The following is a 23,187-nucleotide window of genomic DNA, read 5'->3' on the forward strand; positions in this document are numbered from 1 at the left end:
TCACAAATTATATTGTATATTGGTTTAAATATAATCTATGTAAAAATGAAAAAAAAAGGTTTATATGGAAATAAAGAGACAAAGCCATGCCATAAATGTATTTTGTTTATTTTAGAATGGGGTACCCCTCTGCAATTTATTGTTTTGTGTTTGTGTTGTTGTTTGTTTCTTTTTAAATGTGTATGACGGTGTAGCCATGCATTTTCCTTTTGTTATTTAAATGTATTCTGGCAGAGACGAGGTCGGCACCTCTGCTAGTGGTAGTGAAAAAAACTTGTGCAGATTGTGGCTGAGAGGTAATGAGGTAATTGATAGTTAACCCCTCGGCCATAGTAAAGTAAAGCCTGCAGTTCTCTAGGCTCAGGGTGGTTGTGTGGAGTGAATGAGAGCAAGAGAGGAGGGTAAAAATAAAGATACAAATAACTTAAGTGCGATCAGTGAAGGCTACTGCCCAGCCTGATCACATTGTTTAGTGTTTGTTAATTGAATTGTTTTTGTTTGACTTATTTTTGCTCTGTGAGCAGTGTGTTTTTGTTAAAATATTTAATTATTTTTTGTTCTTTTCAAAATAAACGGCGCCACAACGTCTTTTGCCCTGCAGTACTGCCTGTGTGTTATTCTTCCTGCATCTGGCCTGATGTCACCACAAAGCCATACCTATCACAGTACTTTATTAATAAAAGGTCTAAACCTTTATGAATAATAAGAATAAGCCAAGAGCTGTTTAACTGTTTAACTACTCGGCATGTTTCCAGTCTGGTTGATCAGTCAGTGTGGGGTTTATAACTTTGAACATCTGCTATGTGGTAATACAGGCTGTGGATAACATGAACTAATATGATCTCTCAATACACTGAGGGCTTGTGCTTCTTGGGATACATATAAACAAAAACCTAGGTTTATAATAGCAGTTCAGTAAATATTGATTCCTATGTTTTACTTAGTCTAAAAAGTGCTCCCACACTATCAAGAAGTGCAGTTAAGAAGTTTTTCATTAAGTGAAATTACAGCAGGGACCAGTTGTCCTTCTTTTACAAAGTCTCCAGCAATGATGTTAATGGCACCGGGGCCGGACCCTGGTGACTGTTTCTGAACCCACTCCAACAGCACAGGGTAAGTAGACATGACCAAGCCATTCAAAGACTCAGTGGGATGAGAAACAATGTACTTTGCATCTTCTGTCAGGTTAATGCCTGCAACAAAAAATCCATCTGGAAAAACAAAATGGAAAAAAAAAGAAAAGTAAAACGTACACAAATCTCTAACTTTTCCAAATACTTCATAGAATTTAAAGCTAAATCTGAAATCTACTACAATTTTATATGCAGGGTGATTCATAAACAACACACGATAAAGCTTTGAATTTGACAGTGAACACATACATATGTGAGAAATTTCTGTTTCATATGGGTAATTGTGAACAGGCTGGCTAATGTGATGGTGTCAGGCAAGGAAAATAGACAGACAACAGTGCTGGGATATGAATACGCTGTTGCGCGGTTTAATAATAACAAAAGGGACGACGGCCAAAACAAACGACAAACACGGAACACAAGTATTGTGCTAGACTAAACAAGCACACATAGCAATTGTTATTTCTAATCTATGCTTTGCTTTACCTCCTGACTCATCCCACCTCTGAACACACCAACCCTGTATGTGAGAAACACTCATTCTTTCAAGCAGCTGTGCCGAGACTCGATTGCTAATCAATCAACCAACTGAATCTCGGCACAGTCTGCACGTGAACTAATTGTGCACTCCCGGTGCCTAAATACAAAAATAGATTTTAAATCACCAATCCACACTTCGTGCACAACTACACACATACATAGAAACATCCCATATACAACATAAAACACAAAATACGCACAGGGGCAGGGCACCCCGCCATGGTAATAATGAGTGGTTACAAAAAAGGAAAATATACCCATTTTTTCAGTGCCATTCTGAATGTCCTTACCTGGACGACCATGCTGCTTTCTCCTCTCAATCTCCCGAATAAGCGCCTCTGCTTTGCATTTGTTAGCCCACCAGTAGGAGATGTGTGGCCAAAGGTCATCGTAGAAATTCATGATGTCATTTTCATAAGATATTATCACTTGGTATCCTAAGCGCCAGAGATTCCTCAGTGTTACAGTCTCCTGAAATGAAAAGAACCAAAACTAGGTCACAATGCCTAAATTGTTATAATTACAAAAAACTTGTGCTAAGGAATGCCCTTATTATGTTTCATCAGATAGAATCTATCACAATGGGCTAAGAAGTTATCAGACAAAATGTAAAATTTTTATTAATTAATTTATTTATTTATTTGTACTTTTTCATCAGAATAAAACCACTAGACATTCAACAACTTGTTTATAAGGGTGTGTGTGACAGAGCGAGAAGAAATCTGAGCTGCAAATTTCCCTCCCAACCAGAAAGGGTGCTGTGTAAGGTTTGTGGTATGCTTTCCTGAAGGAACCAAACAGGATAACAGGATCAACCAACAATCATTGGGTGTGGTTTTGCAATGTTTAGTGAAGAATTTGTGAAAGGAGGCGGGAAGGGCAGAATGTTCCAGTACACCATTAGGTTGGGTCAGATGTCCGGGGCCATAAAGAGGGTAGAAGGAGAATTGGAATGTGTGCTCAACCATGAAATGCTTGCTAGATCATAAAAGCTAGTCTGAAATGAACATAACAAACGCAATGGAGGGGGCAATCAAGCCCTACAGTTGCTATCCATTTGTTAAACTGAGAGAGGGGACAGGTTTAGGGGGTAAGGACAAAGGAATTGTGTGCTGCGTGCCAAATCTTGATAGGAGCAAGGAATTTTGTGTGAAACATATATAACCCATGTACGTGCTTTACCCCGGCAGAATACACTGGCTACTGATAAAGTGTCCGTTATTCTCCGGAGCGTTCTGTTGTTTAATGACCACCGCAATAAACCTTTGATGCAACAATCGATGTCGATTGATTGTCTCTGACATCTATGCACTTTATTTTGCGACCCTACAAATTGGCGTTGTCGGCAGGATTCCAGGATGTTCGTTGCGCTTCTGTTGGTGTGCAGACTCGTGATTAGATGTCTGGGGTAAGCGATACCGTTTGAGTGCATAGCGGGTGAACTGGAATCCAAAAACCTGTGGGTTGTGAAGTTGCATAGGTGTAATGAGTACAAAGGCATTGAGTGTGTTCATCTGGTTGTAACTAGGCAGGTGAGTGTGTGTTTGAAGGCGTCGTCACTGCATAGTTAGGCTGTCAGGTAAAAACCTTCTAGTAGCGGGGTGGTGGCCCCCACTACATTAATAGTTGGTGACCTGTACAGTATATGCATAGTTAGGCTGCGAGGTAAAAACCTTCTAGTAACGGGGTGGTGGCCCCCACTACATTAGTAGTTGGTAGCCTTCTAGTAACGGGGTGGCGTCCCCATTACATTAGTAGTCAGTGACCTGTACAGTATGTGCATAGTTAGGCTGTGAGGTAAAAACCTTCTAGTAGCGGGGTGGTGGCCCCCACTACATTAGTAGTTGGTGACCTGCACAGTAGAGTATATCTAAAAAGCGTACGCAGATGATATAGCTCAGTGTGGATAGTAACCACAGGAAAAGGCAGTAATTAAGATGGCAAGCTCAAAGCCTCAGCCAGGAGTGCGAGAGTACTTGACTAAAAAATGGGCAGACAGCAGGAAGAAAGCACTAAAAAAAGGCTGGCAACCAGACAGCCCAGACTACAAGCAGAGTGGTTTCAAAAAGGAACAAAGGACTTGGTACAGTGCCAAAAGGGCGTTGGCTGAGAGTAAGCAGGCAGAACCCGATCTTGATGTAAAATCAAGGGGAGAAAAAAAGGATGAAATAGATTGGGGTAATTTAGAGTGGAAAGCCAGAGAATGGCAGGTAGAATAATATTTGGTTTCTAAAATCCAGAACTAAATCAACGTTTTATTTTCAAGAGTCTGCATATTGATGATTGTTTAATTTGTAACTACTAAACAGGGAGATAGCGTTTTCTTGAATGGAGAACACTTGGTTTAATGAAGCACCAAAGTTACTAGTATTAACTGTTTTTATTTGCACATATACGAGATGTTTTGTTTATGTTGGTCACAATTGATTTTTTATGGAGCTTCTAACAGGGGAGGTGATGATAACTAGATTAATGTGGCAACTGAGATATTAATAAATCATGTATAACGCAATGATAGTATAAGTCAGGGCCTAAACCTGAAACAAAATAAAGGATCTAGACGAGAACATTAAAAATATTTTCGTGATAAATACTTGTGTGTGTGTTGTAAAGGACAGTTGTATTGTGTTTATGTTGTATTGTGTTTGTGACCGCCCATGCTAGCAAGCTGTATGGTTGTGAAGATTATACCATACACGTAAGACTATAGTCATATTTTAAGTAGCAACAGTTGAGCATAATGTGGAGTCTCTGAACTGGGTGTTACATATGTATCTAATATATGTTTGTCTGTTGGCTATTACATGTTGACCTATTTGTAAGTTAGGACAACCTGTTAATAGGGAAAACCTGTTACACAAACCGTCACGAAGTGGGGCGGATGAGGGTATTGGCATAAAACCCTAGTTAAAGTCCATGAGTGCACCCACAATGTGTAAATTTAAGGTGCAAAGGAAAACAAGCCATTAATAAAATCCATCAAGTAGAGTAACTTGTCATATTGGAAAACTATATTGGTAAGAAGTCAGTTTAGAATGATAATTTTATTAATAAATTGCTTGGGTTAGATTGGTTTTATTTAAGCAAAAGATAAACGAACATTTTAGAAAAGGCAGGTGTTTAACACTATGTGACCTTTACATAAGTATGAGTGGGAACACATAAACTGTGTTCACGAATTAGCCAAGTGCAGCTCAGACTGTGAAAAGGGACAGCATCTGTCACAGTTTGAGAACGGAAAGCTTTAGTTCAGGAGTTGATATAAGAGAGTGGATTAAAATAAAACATGGATCGCAACGGCGATGCAATAGGACTGGAAGCTAGAAGTTTAGCTCAAAGAAGCAGGGTAAGATAAGATTCTGGGCATGTTGCCAGAGAGCAGGCAATATGCAGATAAGGTGCCTGGGCAGTTGTCCAGCAGCAGAGAAGTGTTAATAGTAGATGCTGAAGGCACAGCTCACAGCTGCAAAATCACACCAAGTTTTAGAATGAATACGATTTTAAGCAATGCTTTAATTGTGGCCGTATTGATACTTAAAGATGATTTGTTGGAAAGTGGCAGTGGCTACTGGAAAGTCTGAAACGGGAGAGGAACCGCAAGGAGATTATAGTGAATATGTGAAAATGTTGCGACGGCTTCAGGCACAGATAGGGAAGTGACGTGCGGTGGTCTCGGTCGGAGCAAAGGGGGGAGGTAAGAGGCCACCCATGTAAAATGTTAGTTGATACTGGGGCTGGAATCTGCCAAGCCCGGTAACAAAAGAGTTTGTAGTAATCGAAGGAGTCAATGGAGGTACGTAAATAGCATTTAGAACTGAACCCGTGGAATTTGTAATTGGCTCACAATCCGCGTTAGTTGAAATGTATCATGTTAAAATGTCAAGCCTGAAGCAGTGACAGTAATAAAAGGCATTATTACTGATTTACTAATGCAAGGGATTGTAGTCGAGTGTAACTTCCCCACCAACAGCCTAATTTGGCCAGTCCCTAAGGGAGAGGGCAAGTGGAGGCTTACAATCAACTACCAATGCTTGAACCAAGCCCTGCCCAAGATGGATAGAGATAGTAGCTAACCCCCACACTATACTGACTGAAGTACCAGCTGAGGCCAGCTAGTTCTCAGTCCTTGATATAAGCAACGGGTTCTGGAGCCTACCTATAAGGCCTGCAGATCAATGGAAGTTTGCTTTCACGGTGCAAGGGGTCCAATACACCTGGACCCGCATACCACAGGGGTATTATAGTAGTACCCCAGTAGTGTTCCACCAATGTCTTGCCAAGACTCTGAGACCCTTGAAAGACAACCCGCATGGCACTATTTTGCAATATGTGGATGACTTGTTGTTGTGTAGTACTGCTCTTACAGAAGTGAAGGAACTGCTGAGGGCCACCTTGCTGCTCCTAAAAGCCCAAGGGTTCAAGGTCAACCCAAAGAAGGCTCAGCTCTTACAACAAGAGGTAACGTACCTGGAACATATTCTCAGCTATAACAGCAAGACTATGAGCCCAGATAGGAAACTGGCCCTCACCTTGATACCCAAGCTTCAAACTGTTACTGAGTTAAGACAGTTTTTGGGTACCATTAATTACGTCAGGGAATACATAGAGGACTATGCTATAGCAGCAGGACCTATGTACTCACTACTAAAAGACACACCCGAGAAATGTGAAGCTATTGAGTGGACTGAGGAAGCAGAGCAGGGGTTCAATGACCTGAAACAAAAGATCGGTGAGGCCCCTGCACTAGGCACATCCAGTCCAGCTAGGGATTTTCATCTCCAAATCACAGTGAAAACACACACTATACATTGTGTATGCATCCAAAAACAAAACCAAGGGCAATGGGTACACAAAACCCAGACAAAGCTCTACCAAAAACGACTGACACATGAGCCACCCCCACAAAAGGTGGTGTGTCTAACCGCAGAAACGGATGTCCTCCAAGTGGCCAAACTGACCCCTGCGGGGTACTTGCCCACTAGGGCTTTGCTGATGGAAGCTGGCCTTGATTTATACAGCGCGTACGACTACCTGGTGCCTCCAGGAAGTCAAAGCCTCTTTTTGACAGATATACAAATAAAAGTACCACCTGGGTGCTATGCCAGGTTTGTCCCTCGTTCCGGCTTAGCAGTTAAGCATGGCATATGCAAAGGGGCCGGCGTAGTGGATGCCGACTGTACCGGAAATGTAGGTATTCTGGTCAAAAATACTGGGGCTGATCCCTTTGAAATAAGGGTGATCGGGTAGCTCAGCTTGCATGTGAACGCATTTGCTACCCACAGGTCAAGGAGGTCTCAGGCCTCCCCTCAACAGACAGAGGAGCGAGAGGATATGGATCCTCTGGAATAAAGGCATAACCATGAAATGTTTTGTGTCGAATGTATAACCATAAAGTGTTTTGTCTTGGCTCATTAGATCAATCCCCGGGGACAACGCATGCAACCAGGAGGAAAAAGAGGTTGTGCCTCCATACCTAGGGGCAGAACGACCTTATCCCCTTGACCAAGACTGTAATGATGTCTTTACACCCCACAATGACACCTCTCCCTTTCCTCCTACCCCTACTAACATGACCATATACACCATGAGATATCGGGAGCCTCAATGCCAGGGAGGAGGAGGCAACCGTCCCGAGAATGGAATCATACACAGCCTACCCCATGTATGGTCCCCTACAGACCCCTATGGGATATGGCAATTAGGTTTATACAATGTGTATGAATCCTCTTACGAAATTTACCTAGACCAAATTGCCAAAACTCACACATGGTGTAACATAAGAAGCACTACAATTACATGAAACAAAAAGTGGCATCGGTGGATCCATCGGATCCCCCTTTGCCCCCTCCTGTCCTCAGACCTTCACCCCTTCACCATGTGGGCTCACAGAGGTGGGGGAACCATTAGGGTTCATTGAGGAGGTAGTTTGGTACCGAGTCACAGTACATTGTGATTACTCATTAGATTGTTCCAGACCAATTGTTCTGATTTCTCATCTCTAACTAAGGCATTCTTAGACCAAATGGAAAATGCACTCACCGATATGTAGAACAGAGTACTTACCAGTCCACTGATATCCCTAAACGGCGCAAGCGAGACATTCTACCTGAAGCAGCAGGTAGGTTTGGGGCAGCTCAGTCCACTATGAATAATGTGAATGCTGAGTTTCAGAAACAGCAGAATGATGGGACAAACTGGTATCAATACAGCTACTGGGGTACATCATAATGCTGTTGCTATTAAACTGATGGTGAAATCTCTTAAGGACTTAATTACGGCTGTAATGACAGATGTAAATATTACACAGCATGAAGAAAGGTGTTATAGAATGGGGACCCTCATGGTGGCATAAGTTAATCGTGATATAATGGATCTATTAAGTAATAGGCTCCCTATCTCACACTGATCATCTTTAAGAACTAAAAGAGGAGGCCTCGGAATTGAATGGGCGGCTGACATATGGGACGCTGTACTCACCCGCCCAAATCGAGACTCCAGACATATATTCAATGTTACTTATCAAATTATGATCCCTTCAGGGACACGGATCCAACGCCAGGCGTTGCGTCAGGTGCAAGCGTTGGGGATGCCAGAGGGAAACCATGTCTATACCCTTAATAATGTGGGATGGGTGGGTAATGGTAGTATATTTAGTACTGAGTGTTGTATGCAAGTAAAAGGAACTGTTGTATGTATTGCTTATATGTAAATTATACTATGACTTTAGGCAGCCATGTTATACATCCCTTACCCCCTGAGCTGATTAAGTATCAGGACCAGCAAGCTCAGGCATTTTTGCACACAATAGACCATAAACCCTTATATCAAACAATTAAGAAAATAACGAGGCTCTAACTGAAATATAACATGTAGCGGCGTTAGCTGAAGTACATGCTAATATGGCTACTGATTTGGCTAAAATAAGTCTGTCCCGGATATCTGGTAAAGATTGGGTGTTTGGTAAAGGTGGACCTGACTGGTTTGGGTGGTGGAACATCTCGGGTAGGATTGCATCCTTAGGCTCGTTTGTGTGCCTGATTATTGTACTCATCCTATTCTGGAGAATGCGGAGGAACATGCGCACCATACAACGAGAGAGCAGACATCTACAACATCAACCCCTGAGACCTGCACCCATCTACCAAAATGCTTTGAGCATTTAAGACATTAGGTCCCCGACAAGTGCTAGTAACCTCTGGTGGGGATCCGAAGATCAGGTTCTATGGTCTATCTGACCTATGGTCATGGACCATAAGGGGGGACTGAAGGAAACAAACAGGATAACAGGATCAACCAACAATCATTGGGTGCAGTTTTGCAATGTTTAGTGAGGAATTTGTGAAAGGAGGGGGGAAGGGCAGAATGTTCCAGTACACCATTAGGTTGGGTCAGATGTCCGGGGCCATAAAGAGGGTAGAAGGAGAATTGGAATGTGTGCTAAACCATGAAATGCTTGCTAGATCATAAAAGCTAGTCTGAAATGAACATAACAAATGCAATGGAGGGGGCAATCAAGCCCTACAGTTGCTATCCATTGGTTAAACTGAGAGAGGGGACAGGTTTAGGGGGTAAGGACAAAGGAATTGTGTGCTGCGTGCCAAATTTTGATAGGAGCAAGGAATTTTGTGTGAAACATATATAACCCATGTACGTGCTTTACCCCGGCAGAATACACTGGTTACTGATAAAGTGTCCGTTATTCTCCGGAGCGTTCTGTTGTTTAATGACCACTGCAATAAACCTTTGATGCAACAATCGATGGCGATTGATTGTCTCTGACATCTCTGCACTTTATTTTGCGACCCTACATTCCCATAGGATGGGGCGACTCCATGGTTTGTGAGAACCTGAAGTCAGTCACTTTGGAGGAAGAGCGTAGCTGTGAGTTTACTAAACAAATCCATTGTGATCAGCTGTGAGGCAGGCAGTACTGGATAAGACCATGGTGCTGGGCTGATCACAGAGAAGTGTTTGGCAGTACAAAAAGGACGCCGCTATGTGAGTACCGCCCCTTATGCTGGAGTTACTAATGCACCGGACCGTGTTGATGTTTTTGTCTGTGTATTATAGAGGACTAGGAGATGGGAGCTGCAGCCACGGAGCCAGCACAAATCCCTGAGCACTATTCTCACTGCACACCACAGGCATGTACCACCACCACCTGCTTGGAGAGCACAGTTTCATGCGCTGTGGGGATTACAATTGTGATGAAGTATTATTGTTATTTGGGACTGAAACCTGCCATGTTTGCTCACATCTTATCACACATGGAGAGAAGAGGGACTGTGAACTAGAAGGATGGACCTGGGGATCGTGGCTGCGGTGTTGGTGGTGCAAGAACAGAGGGAGGCTCAATAGCAGGTGGAGCACCAGGAGTTTTATGCCACCATCATGGAGAGGATGAGCACAAGGTTTCTGGCTGACCCTAGGAGGGAACCAGTGGCAGAACCAGCAGTGGTACTCCCAAAACTACGAGTGGTAAAGATGTTGCTGGAGAATGACCCCAAGGCCTATCTGGTGCCGTTTGAGCCGCTGGCAACTGCAGTCAGATGGCCTCAGGAGTGGTGGGCTACCCAAATAGGCCACAACTTGATTTGGGAAGCCCAGGCGGCCTATCAGGTCCTGATACTGGACTATGACCTAGCCAAGTTAGCCATACTCCAGCTGCTTGATACACATCGTCGCCAGTTCAGGGAATACCAGCGACCCCCAGGAGTCAGGCCCCACGTGGTGGCCCAACAGCTGGTGGATGAGAAGACCCGGTGGCACCTCAACAGATGCTGGATCTCACTGCCATAGAGCCATTTGGGCAAGTGCTGGGGCCAGAAACCCAAGCCTGGATCAGCCAACACCGACTCACCATGCTGAAGGCAGCAGTCCGCTTGCCTGAAGCCTTTGAAGACTCCCTGCCTGCCTCCCAACTCTCCTCTCCATCTGGCTGACCCAGGAGTCCAACCCCCTCTTCAGCGATGCCCTTTCACCCACGGACCTGCACCCCCTCAACAACCAACGGACAGCTTTGCTCCACAGCAATGGAGACCGAGGTCGGCCTCCAGCAGGGTGAGATCAGGAACCCCCTCCCTGATGCCAGGCCATCAGAGAGACACACAGGCTCCATGGGTGCCCTTTAACCTGGTCTGCTACCAATGTCATGAGGCCGGTCACCTCGCCCGGAATTGCCCGGCAGCAATAGTGTGTGGCGTGGCCTCACACTATCCCACATCGGAAGCAGGTAAGTCTAGAGGTAATGGTTGGGAAGGGACTTGTATTGTTGATATAGGGGTTGGTAAGGTGAGCACCCACACATTAGTGGACTCAGGATGCGGGCAAACCCTGATAGAGGAGGCTCTCTTGGTGGGGGTGTCTTGGTTGCCTCTGAGCTCAGTTGCCATCTCTTCTATCTGTGTTGAAAGCAGGACGTATCCCACTTCCAAAATATGTGTGACTGTTGCGAGTCAGACATGCCACGTAATCTTGGCTGTCGCAAAAAGGTTGCCATATCCTCTGATTTTTGGTCTAGACTAGCCACATTTTGAAATAGCCATAAACAAAATGGTACGGCCAGTCTCTGGCAAGACCACTGAAGCAGCGGGAGAAACTATTGGTCAAATTTTCCACTGCAAGCTGATTTATTCCAGTCTCGGTTCCACCCAAAGAAAACAAAAAGAGAACAAAAGGTGGAAAATTTGGAGGGAATGTCAGTGAGACAAGGTTGGGGGTTAGTGGGAGAATCCTAGATGTCTAATAAAACACCAGGGAAAGGAGATTGGGATCCAGTGTGACCTGCAAGATCATAGTGATAGACTTTCGGCAATCCTATAGTCTGAGGGAGGCGAGGCTGATGGCTAATCTGGGCAAGTGTGCAATGGCAAGCAAGAGACCTAATGTCTTGGCTACATTATGGGTAATGGTCGGATAAAGCTGGTCGCCTCTAAAGTCCAGGCTTTGGTGGAGACGACGATCCTGAAAACCAAGTCTCAGGTGAGATCACTACTGGGGTTAGCAGGCTATTCCCACAGCTTTATCCCTAAGTTCTACACTGTAGTTAACCCCCTGGGTGATCTCACTAAGAAGACTGCACCAAAAGTAGAGAAGTGGATAGGATAATGTCACGGGGCCTTTGATATGACTAAGCGTAAGAAATAGGGGTCGTAGCATTAGCCAAATGTTCCTTCGACATCACTATGGGGAGCGATATGTGACAAAGAAAGAAGGCATCTGAGCTGCAATTCTCACTTCTGAACAGAAAGGGCACTGTGTAAGGTTGGTGGTATGCTTTCCCTTAGACGGGTTGACTCAATGGTAGGTGGGAACTGGAAGTCGGCCATTGTGGTCAGCTGTGAGGCAGGCAGCGATTGAATAGACCATGGCGCCGGGCTGATCACAATGGATTTGTTTATCAAACTCGCAGCTACTCGCTTCATCCAAAATGTCCGACTTCCAGTTCCCACCTACCATCGAGTTACCCTGTCTATGGGAATGCATACCACCAACCATACACAGCTCCCTTTCTGGTCGGGACGGAGAGTTGCAGCTCAGATTCCAGTAATGAGCTAAATGAGTAAAAGGTCACGTTTAATTTTGGTATTGATTGAATAGCAAGCAAGCGAAGTTCAACAAACATTGGCTGATATTAATGAGGTTTCATCACGCAATGAGAAAAGTGGCAGAAAACAACCATTATTGTTCAAAACCGTTTGTCTCTTTAGCACGCGCCTTTTGATGATGTACTTCCGTACAACCATTTGGCCCCTTTGGGTATGAGATATGAAACTTTACTGTCTGAGGTCTACCTAAGGTAGCGGAAACAAGGCATAATTGAGTTATAATTGTTCACTGAGCCATAATGGTCCTGAAGAAAATTGTTCAGTTTGAGGCACACCCAACTGACATTCAATGGGTCATACTTACATATTTTGGACATAGTTTTGGACCAAATGTGTTCTGTATTGAATGAATCAGATGTTGATGGAGGTCCTGACTTAATCCAAGAAAGTGGCTGAACGACAAGATAACAACTTCTTTGGGATGTGCCTCCAGCCACTCTCTGATCTCTTTTAGTACAACCTGTACTTAAGCCAAACAAGTAATGTGTTAGACAGCATATAACTATCATTTGCATAAAATGGATCATAAAACATCATTATACCTTCACTTGCTGGTGTGGATTGCAATTTGTCATGAACATTATGGATAAAAGTTAATTTTAAATTTAAGAACAATTGGTATACAATTTTTTTTTCTTTCTTTTTAAAATTTTTTTATTTAGCAGTCGCCAATTGACTTTACCCTGTTTTTATCTAATTGTATTTTAGGCTCAGCTCACTGCTACCACCCCTGCGCTGACTCAGGATTGGCGAAGATGAATATATGTTGTCGTCCGAAGCGTGTGCCATCAGCCGACCGCTTCTTTTTCACTCTGCAGGACCAGCCATGCACCCAACCCAGAGTTACAGCGTTACAGGACAACGCAGCTCTGGGCAGCTTACTGGCAAGCCTGTCAGTCCACAGGGGTCACTGGTGCGCAGTGAGCCAAGGACACCCTGGCCGACCCAAATAAAATATAAACAAACTATATATTGAAACTAAGGTGATGTTTGTCTAAATCTATATACATGACCTAGCCTTCCATTAAAAAATAATGGCAAAACATTTGCTTGATAAAAGCATTTTAAGTCAAGAATAGCCATCACAATAAACTTTTGTAATGGAACCTGCTGATATTTGTCACTGGAATCTCCCTTACCTCAACAGTAATAGTAGTATACACTCCATGGTAAAAGTACAGGTTACGGGAGTCATCATTGGGTTTGTGAGCAATCCTTAAGTCACAGTATCGGACCCCCTCATCTAACTGCTCCTTCATAGTGGATTCCTGTACAGCAGAAACCAAAGCAGAACAATGAGAAATATATTATGCTGAAACATTAGGCTGCTTGCCTTTAGGGGTTTAATCAAACCATTTAGAGCACTTCAGATACTAGTTTGGTTCTAGTTTTGTAAAATGTACATTTCTTTCTCTCATTTTTAAAATATAAACGGTTATTAACTTTCCTAATAATTTGAGAATTAGTTTCAAAATGTAATCCAAGTAAATACCAAACTTCATAGAATTATGAGTTTATATGTATTGTAAAAAAGTGTGTGACAGTAGATATGAGTCCGAGAATGGCCAAAGTTGTTTCCTTATTAAAGTGGCCTTGTGGCAGTACCATTGGACTAACCACTATGGGGTATGGGTTTGGCTCAGGATTACCAGGTGCCAATGGTTACCTAGTTAAGACCAGGTAGATAAACTCTGTTCACCTGCTCAGGGGGACTGGGTGTTCAGAAGGAGGTGAACAGGTCTGTGTGAAGGCTAAAGGACTGTGTGTGCAACCTGTGTGACAAGACCTAAAAACAGTGGAGTAGTACTAAATCAAAAAATTATCGGAACAAAATATAGATTTCTTAAACAAAAACTATACAAATTCCTGCTTTATTTGTTCACTGAGCTAGAGGTAACATTTAATAGGTAATGCATGTATCTCGCATGCGACTTTTATAGGCTACTCTCAGTCAGTGCTGCCAGATTGGCAGTTTTCCAGTCATTTTGCAGGTAAATACTGAGGTATCCTTCTATGCCTTCATAAGGCACAAGGGTCCTTGAGGTTGCACGCTCACACCACCAACACTAGATGGCAGTAGTGAGACATGCCTCATATGCTGTCTCCTCGTACTCCCATGTGATGGCTTTGATATACTTTCCCAAAAGTATGGTTGTTGGTAATCCTGAGTCCCTGAAAGAGAAGCAGACCAACAAACCTTCCGAGGTTGCATCACTCGCATTCGCGGGTTCGATGCAAAAGACAGAGAGATCTCCATGCAGTGACTATTCATTACCTCGGTGAGGCGGGACTGAGGACTTCATGGAGAGGCCAATCGGCAGCTTTGATATAAAATGCTCATTGAATACCTGACTTGTGGCAGGCTTATTCCAAAATTATGGTTGTTGGTCGTGTTCTCTTTCAGGGAACCAGGGTTATATCCATAACCAAACGTTTTGTTAATACGGTAAATGGCTTTCCATCCGAGATTACAGTTTAGGGTTACTTTAAAAAGTTTAAATACATGGTGAAAAAGATTAAAAATTCTAAAATGCAAGTGGGAAACATAATCCGAGGATTGAAGAATGTATTACACACTTTAAAACAACTGTCATATAAAAAGACACATACATTTAAACCTTTTAATAAAGGCTGCTCCCAATGCAAATAATTTAACAAGCAAAATATACAAACAAAATTAATTGGTGCACCTACTGCAAAAAGTCTACACAGTGGGGTATGACTGTACAAAACTCAAAAAACTTAAGTTCTTCAAAGAAAAAAAAAAACCATACCCATACTAAAGGTTTTAGAAGGGTTATGCCCTACAGAGGAATGTCATAAGCACTTAACCAAGTAAGCCCTGACAAACTGTAGTTTAGTTAAAAATGTTCCGTTTATGTGGTGTATTATCTTTGTAATATTTGAAAACAAAGCTCTTACAATAAACACGCATTTCAGAACTATTGGTGGCTTTTGCTTTAAAAACGGTAGTATTAGCAGCAATTTAGTTGTGTTGCTCTACTGCAATGTGCAGTAACATGAGTTGCAGCTGCTCCAGTCATAACCCCCCACACGCTCCACTTCTACTCTTCCATTATGATTTCCGGTAATTAAAGACTTGCACAACCAGTCAGCCCCATCCCAGTGGCTGATGGAAACAAGGCATTAGTCCAACATACAAGAGAAAATCAGTCGCACGAATAAAGGATTTGGTTAGAACTATGAAAAAAAGATCTGGATATAACACCACTATGTATTCAAGAAAATAATACACTGTGTCATTTGAAGCTGGGTTCAACTGAAGGACAGCAGGGTTCTGTTCAGTTGATCTAAACGGTCGCAGATGTGCATGTATATGCTTGTTCAAATAGGACCCTGGGGCAGGGCTGAGCCCCAGTTAATAATATGCTTTTGTTTCGTAATAAATATGGTTTGTTTGATTTAAAAATAAAAATGATTAATTTTGGATATGGCAGGGCTGGGAGGCTAAACTTCCGTCTCTGTCTAATTGAAAGGAATGTGCAGCAGGTGGCAAGGTGTCAATTAAAAAAAAATGTTAATCAATTAACCCTGGTCACCTGCCTAAAAAGGGGCTGGAAAGCCAATCCTTTGTTTGGGTCTGTTCTTTGTGTACCAGTGTGGAGTCGCACAGCTGCGTGGCGATCCAGGGAAAGTGAACCAAGCCCGAGGACCACGTGTTTTCCGGGATCCTGATTCATGAGTTTATTTAGTTTGTGCAGGGAGAGGGTTCCTGAAGCGGGACCTCCCTTTTAGTGGGAGTAGACTAGAGCATGGCCCCATCTTGGCCACCTTCTGTTTCTTGGTTGTTTTTGTACAATGTTTTGTTTTGCCTTTTTGTAAATATGTCCACTGTTTGTATATATCCCTCCACAAAAGGGCTACCATTGCTAGTACTATAATGGTGGCCACCAATCACTGCAACTCCCTGTGATTTTTTTTCAATAAAACCTGGATGCCTGTGCAGCGTTTCAATCACAACGCTTTGTGTCTCTCTTGTATCTCAGAGGATACCCACACAGCACCAGCACACCCCTGTTACCGACCATCTATGGTGGTTTTTTAAAGCCAGAAAAAATTATGAATGATCCCACTTACCTAAACAAAAACACCCTAATCCAATTAGTACTTTACAAGCACAAACACTATAGATTATCTCTTTGTGAAATGCCCCAAGTTGGAAAGCTGACATTCCCTTGACCCTTGTTTACAATCATTATTACCTTATTGAAACTGAGAACAAAAATGAATAATCCCAGTTTCGAAATGTTGTGTCTGATTTGGAAGCAAAAACAAGTGACTGTCAAGTCCTTTTAGAATCAATAGTTACAACAACTTTTGAACTCTAACATTCTTGGAATATTTCCTTCCAGATATACACATGCACACATATACACACGCAGAGCAGTAATGTGTGGTTTGAATGAAATAAATAATTAGAAATGACTGTGAAGTGTACTTTTTGATGTTTGCCAAAAACAAAATAACACAAATGTTCTCTATGGACACAGTATATGAGTGCTACACCGAGTTCTTTTTAAAAAAGAAATTCAATTTTCATACCTGTGTTATGGACCATTTGTATACAAATGGGCGGATGAGGGGTTTCATGTATTTATCCAATCTCTTTAAGAAATCTGGTTGAGTATGATCAACTGGGGACCTGTTGTTCTTATCCAGGCAATATGTTATGCTGTTGTGGCTTCCTTGATAAAATAAATAAATAAATAAATAAATAAATAAATACAAATAAATAAGTAGCAACATAGATATTAGTTTAAAACACATCTTTGAAATAGAAATAAACAACATTAGTATATTTAAGTGATCTTAACTTAAGTTAAATTAGAAGTTACTAGCGTGAAATAAAATGTAAAATGATTGTGGGGAACTGCTCATTTACCTACAGTACCTGCACATTCATAAGAGAAGCTGTGAAAAATATATTGAGAACAAATAAAGGGACTTTTAGTTGTACCTAGGCACACATGCTTTTAGCTGAAGGAAACATTTGGGGAGGGGATGACAAAATTAGGGTGAACCAGTTTGTTGATAGATACCGGTATGTGGTTTAGCTGTGGTTGAAATCAGTGTTATGTTTCTTTAGGCGCTCTTATTCCATATGTTAATAAAATATGCTTGGTAAGGGCATTATATAATAGTATTTAAATAGTTTAAATAAGCCTTATTAAAACACAAATCTTAATTAAAAAGCTGAAAAAATTACACTGTAAATCATCACTGTTCTGCAAATTGACTGGTACTGTACTAAATATTGTTGAAAAATATTATATAAAAAAGCAGAAAGCAGTAAGATATGCCATTGCAGACATTTACTATTTCAATTAATGGATTTCTACAATCTTGTAAACACTCGATCTAAAACTAAAACCTGTTATGGTTCTATTTTGGCAAATACTTTTTGTATGGCTTATGCCTAGGCCTCTCAAGCCAATTGATAATGTGGACCACCGGAGACCAATTTGAAAGAAAGTGACCCGTGCTGGAATGAATTGGTGAATTTGCCTGCTGCGCCACCTACTGTAGCATCTTACAATTCAAACTGTATGCATCTGGTAAATGGAGCAGGAAGAACATGCTTTCCATGTTACTTTTACTGGCTAACAGCTGTTTCAACACTGGTTATAGTTCACATGAAAATACTACAGTGCAAGTTCCTATAAATTACATTTAAGCAGCTATTATTTATTCTGTAGTTACATACATTACAGATCAAAAAAATTAATTGGCAAGAATGATACCTGGAATAGCAAGATTGTACAGGGGCACATCCAGAAGTTGGTCGGGTAATTCTGACATCCATCTGTCTGTCTGCAAACTTTTCAGTAATCCACCACTGGCAGACTCTAACGACTCTGAATTCATCTTTTCTTAACTACAACCAGGAACAAATATGCATAAATATTCAAACTGCAACTCCAATTTGTGTCACTTTTTTAAATTAACATATATGAACCAATATGAAAATTGTTAAATTATCTTATTGACTATTGTTCAAATAATTAACATGTGTCGTATATAAAGCTGTATCTCCTTGTTGAAATTTCATAATGTGCAAGGCAGCAGACCTGACAGACGTTGATGGCGAGGTCATAGTAGGGGCTTGGCTGGCAGGTGTTTCCGTAGTCAAGATTTGTTTCGAAAGGAAAAACAACTATTAAAAATAGATCCATACCAGAGCTTTAATTGTCCTTTATTACCTCCAATTGTTGCCAGCTTGTTCCTCATAAAACTATATGTGGGGACTGTAAACAGACTGACCTGTCAATGTGGTTTATTTTATATCAAAGTACAGTCCATAGAAGGCTAAGTTAGAAAAATATTGTTACAATGAGAGCTGGATTGTTCGGGACTTTTTATGCATGTCGGACCATGCTGTGCAAGCCGGTTCTCCGAGCATGCAACTTGCTGACACTTGCTCGAGACTGTTTGGTATGGAGCGCCATTTGTAGCAATTCGTCCATGAATTTGTCAATTCATACAGTAATTCGTAAACGTATTTGTTAATTCATCTAATAATTCATTCATTCATTCATTTTTCAATTCATTAATACAAAATATTGATTAATACGCCTGCATTGACCCTCCATAAATTTTTTTTTTGCCTAACTCTGTATACCACAATGCTTTGCGCGCAGTGAGACGGAAGTCTCCATTGAAGATCAGCGGAGTCGAATATCTTGTTAAATAGAATATCTTTTGAAATGCCCATCTAAATATTATTGGCTAAAGCAGTTTTAAGTGAGACTGGATTTGCTTTGATTAAAATATTAGTGTGTGCTCCCATCGGCTAGAAGGGTTGCTGTGTTTTCGGCACAGTGCGAGATAAACAGTTGGAAGTTTGTCTGGTTGTTGGGAAGTTTGTCAGGTTGATTTCAAATTTGAAAGTCCGTACAGCCTTTCGTATTAATGAACTGACAAATTAATTAATTAATTAATTATTAGATGAATTAACAAAAACGTTTAGGAATTACTGTATGAATTGACAAATTTATGGACGAATTGCTGGACAAATTGGGCAATTCACAAATTGACAAACAAATTGACAAAAACAAACTAATTCTTTGCTTGTTTTGATAAACTGTTTTATTGCCCGAACTATGAAACCCGTGATCAATCATTAATTAAGTCACCCGGTACTTAGGCACTGATAATTACATTACTTGACCCTGACCTTAACGACCCCCTGAAAGATTTCTCGAGGTGGATGGATTCTAAGGGCTTCCAGTTATTTACCGTTTCAATCTACAATAAATGGACCATAATAAAAGACTGGGTGCTGCCTCGTGTTACCTCTTTCCTTTCGTTCGACCCAGTGATAGCCGCACATATATGGTTCACATTCGTCGGCCTGTGTATATCAGTATAAACACACATACCCACGTTGGTAATTTTTTAAAATAATTATATATTATATAAATATATATATATATATATATATATATATATATGATATATATATATATATATATATATATATATTGCTTAACATTGTTTTATATGAAGAGATCTACCGATTTGGCACACATTCAGTACTGACTAAAATACATAACTGTAGACTAAATGACACACACGTGACAAAACAGATCATTTTAAAATGCCAAACAATAAAAGTTTGTATGTAACATTTATCTGACAGGCGTGACAGTGGCGTGAATTGAATTACATATTTACATATTGCTTTGTGACGAATCTAAAGACTGCTTTTATAAAAAGGCAATCAAATACCTGTACAAATATGAATATCGTATTAAGTCTTCCGAGTTTGTTATACCGCTGTGTGTTCTTTACTTGTAACAATACACTCTAATTGTACATTGTTTTCAAAATATACTTACCTGTGTTTAAGTGACGTCACCACTGCAGTAGCTTCCTGGATTTCCCAATTAATGACGTTAATAACTACTTTTACTGGTTCTAATTGGACGCGATGTGTGTGATACACCCGTATAGCTAGCGAAATGTATGCCTGTGTTGTTGACAGCTGGCAAGTTATATTATTTTAATGTCATGAATTGGAAACGCCTGGTCTTTTGCTTTGGTTAGGTCGGGACCGTCACCTCCATGGAAACAAAAGAAACATGAGTCCTAACTTGAAACGTGCCGTTTTCACCTTGCTATAAGGATACAGTATAAACAAAATGTACTACCCATGTATAACATTAAGTTATTTTATTGTTAAACTATTACTATTTCTTATTAAACTACACCTGCAGGACCACCACGAAATGACCATAAACTCAAACAAATTGGACTGCACTCGTTTATTTTTAGCCAATCATCTGCGAGTAAGGCAGTTCTTCGCGTGACTGCAATATGAATCCATGGGCAAGCCCTGCGGGATCCCATTTTGACACAATAAATGACTACTGTATTTGGCGGAGAAAAAGTCAAACAAACAAGATGTCAACGTATACTATATCTACACATTTATATATAGTTATATTAAATACCGCGTGTATGACATGCTGTAATGAATTCCACTGAGCTCATGCATTCTCCAGGAAACGCGGATAGCTTAACTATTTATCATGTCCATGTTAAAGCATGTCTGCGTTTTTGGTTACTGAAGTTGCACACGCCGTCATCAGTTACCCCGTGTTTTGTATCGGCTTTGAAGCGTCTGCTCACCTGTGTTGGTGGTGCCATGCCTTCGCTAATGTAATGTTACAATCTATTTGCAGCTGATGTCAAAATATATGTAAAACATACCTCGCAAACTTCAGTTTGCGGTTTTCTTTCTTCAACCAGTAAATCCTGCTGGGCAACAATGTTATTTGTGACTGCATGATTTGCGATACAATAGCACCACCTTCTGTTCAAACGGATACAAACAGTTTTCAGCTATCAGCACAAATAATAATAATTTGTTATTATTTATAAGACGACACTACGTCAACAGCATTTGGTTTACCGACAAATCAGACGCAGTTTCTACACTTTTCCTTGGGTAGCCGTTTAGTACGTTGTTTAGGTGCACTCATCAGAAACCAGACCTCGTTGATTGTGCAGTTTGCTCTGCCTCTCAGTATTTTTTGCCATTCAACTATACTGGCAGCAAGAGGGTGCCCCTAGATTAGGACCCAGAAAAACAATGATCTTTTTTTATCTCCAAAACTTGTTTGTATGCTGAAACAGTTTTGCAGTAAAATGCATATGTAAGCATATTTATGCTATAAGACTGCAACCTTCTTAAATAGTGTACTAGAAGTAGGTGGAGCCAACAGAGTTGGACGTTGTTGTACTGTACTTGTAATGCTGAAGTCACATAATCAATATGTGGCAACGACAACTGGTTTTCATAAAAGGACAGTAGTAACCTAATAGTACCAAGTACTACCTTTTCGTAAGAGATTCTTATGAGGGCTTCAGCTAAAATCCATAATGATAATACATAACAAATAAAACAATTAATCAATAAAAACACACAGAAAGCCATTTTCCATGATTGTTTTATTTAGTCATTTAAAAATGAATGTGACCCTACACAGGTTTGGTTTCACAAACCCTGATCAGCACTATTTAATGTTACCTTAGGTAAGGGAGTCTAACGTTAGACCTAATGGGGTATCACAGGCTATAAATCCAGATGTCTGTGATGTATAAATAAAAATGAGTGCTTAATTTAATCTTAGCTTGTAATAAAAGAGACCAGAAAACCCTTCCTGGCTCCTGAACAACTATTTCCTGCTCATTTATCAGAAGCCGGAATTATCATCTTTCAGTCTTTAAATAAGAGGCTGTGAAAACAGGACACATAACAGATGTTTAAGGATTTGTGTCTTGTTATATTATGAGCATGAAATGACCAGAAAGATTACTCCAAACCCTGTATATGTTAGCACAGACAGGTACTTAGTTCCAATTTTCCTACTCTACTTGTTTAGGCTGCTCACTATGCACATCTAGTCGGGTCTAACTACTGATGTACTGGTAATTGTAGGAGTTGTTTTTTTCAACTAAGAAAGATACATAGTTTATAAGTACTGCAAGGTTTTGCAAGGGGGTTACAACTAAGAGTTTATGATACACAGATTGACATATGAGAAATTTATTAAAAAAAGGCTGATCTCCACCTATCCAAGTACAGATGCGCCAACCATAGTGACAGCACAAGCAGCGAGCTAGTGATTTATGGAGGCACTGGTAAGCGCAGCAAGGTGAAATAAAATAGCTAGTGGCCACACTGTAAAAGTAAAAGGAGAAAATGTGTTGCATGCACTAAAGATCATTAGAAGTAGTATCTTGACTGTCAGACTGTGGTAGTGGATTGATCATTTATAGATGTGTCCACAAGCATTCATGTTCTTCTTTACAGTTGCCTATGAACAGTATACCCTTGCACACACACATTAACAGACACCTAACTTAATCAGCATGCTGTACAGTATGCTGTAAACTTGCTGCTGGAGCAACATGGTTGTGTCCACTATGTTTCCTTTATAATCAGTATCTGATAGCACCATGAAATAATGATTATTTGTTTCCCTAGCCCCATATTTATTTGATTCACATTGTTATACCCTACACATACTGGGGCAGGTGACTAAATAAGCGAGGAATCTGTTGCCCAATCACCAAATATCTTACAGATACTGGTATCCCTGAATAGATATTAATCCACCTTCAAATGCAAGCAAAGGGGTATTTGTCCCACAGTACAGTGATACTCTAGATATTACCAACGTATTACCAATACAAAACAAAGTGGGAAGTTTAACCACTTTACTGCAGAGTTACTCTTGAGCAACACCGTATCGTAGCCTCAATACAGCCGATGGAGATTATTGACATTCTCTCAATCTTTCTTATCTTTGGCCATGTTGGATCTGTCCTCATCCACTGCATCTTCAGTGATATCAAGCTCTATTCCATCCTGATCTTCA

The 23,187-nt window shown here is 40.9% G+C and overlaps 1 protein-coding gene across 2 annotated transcripts; it reads right to left on the reverse strand.

The window, feature by feature from the left end:
- Positions 1 to 578: 578 nt before the first annotated feature.
- Positions 579 to 20,548, reverse strand: LOC121320514 (PI-PLC X domain-containing protein 1-like). Of its 2 annotated transcripts, none has more exons than XM_041258907.1 (7): positions 20,140 to 20,548; positions 18,043 to 18,176; positions 16,844 to 16,986; positions 13,420 to 13,548; positions 12,585 to 12,740; positions 1,964 to 2,144; positions 579 to 1,211 (listed from the first exon to the last, which is right to left on the reverse strand). In XM_041258907.1, exons 2-7 carry the CDS (start codon positions 18,164 to 18,166, stop codon positions 967 to 969), a joined length of 978 nt encoding a protein of 325 aa, XP_041114841.1. In that variant the 5' UTR covers positions 18,167 to 18,176; positions 20,140 to 20,548; the 3' UTR covers positions 579 to 966. The 2 variants fall into 2 exon arrangements, with proteins under 2 accessions (XP_041114841.1, XP_041114840.1); XM_041258906.1 differs by lacking the exon at positions 20,140 to 20,548 and adding an exon at positions 18,370 to 18,798.
- Between the last annotated feature and the right edge of the window lie 2,639 nt (positions 20,549 to 23,187).

The sequence above is a fragment of the Polyodon spathula genome, chromosome 9 (genome assembly GCF_017654505.1).
Source record: "Polyodon spathula isolate WHYD16114869_AA chromosome 9, ASM1765450v1, whole genome shotgun sequence".
Classification (NCBI taxonomy): domain Eukaryota; kingdom Metazoa; phylum Chordata; class Actinopteri; order Acipenseriformes; family Polyodontidae; genus Polyodon; species Polyodon spathula.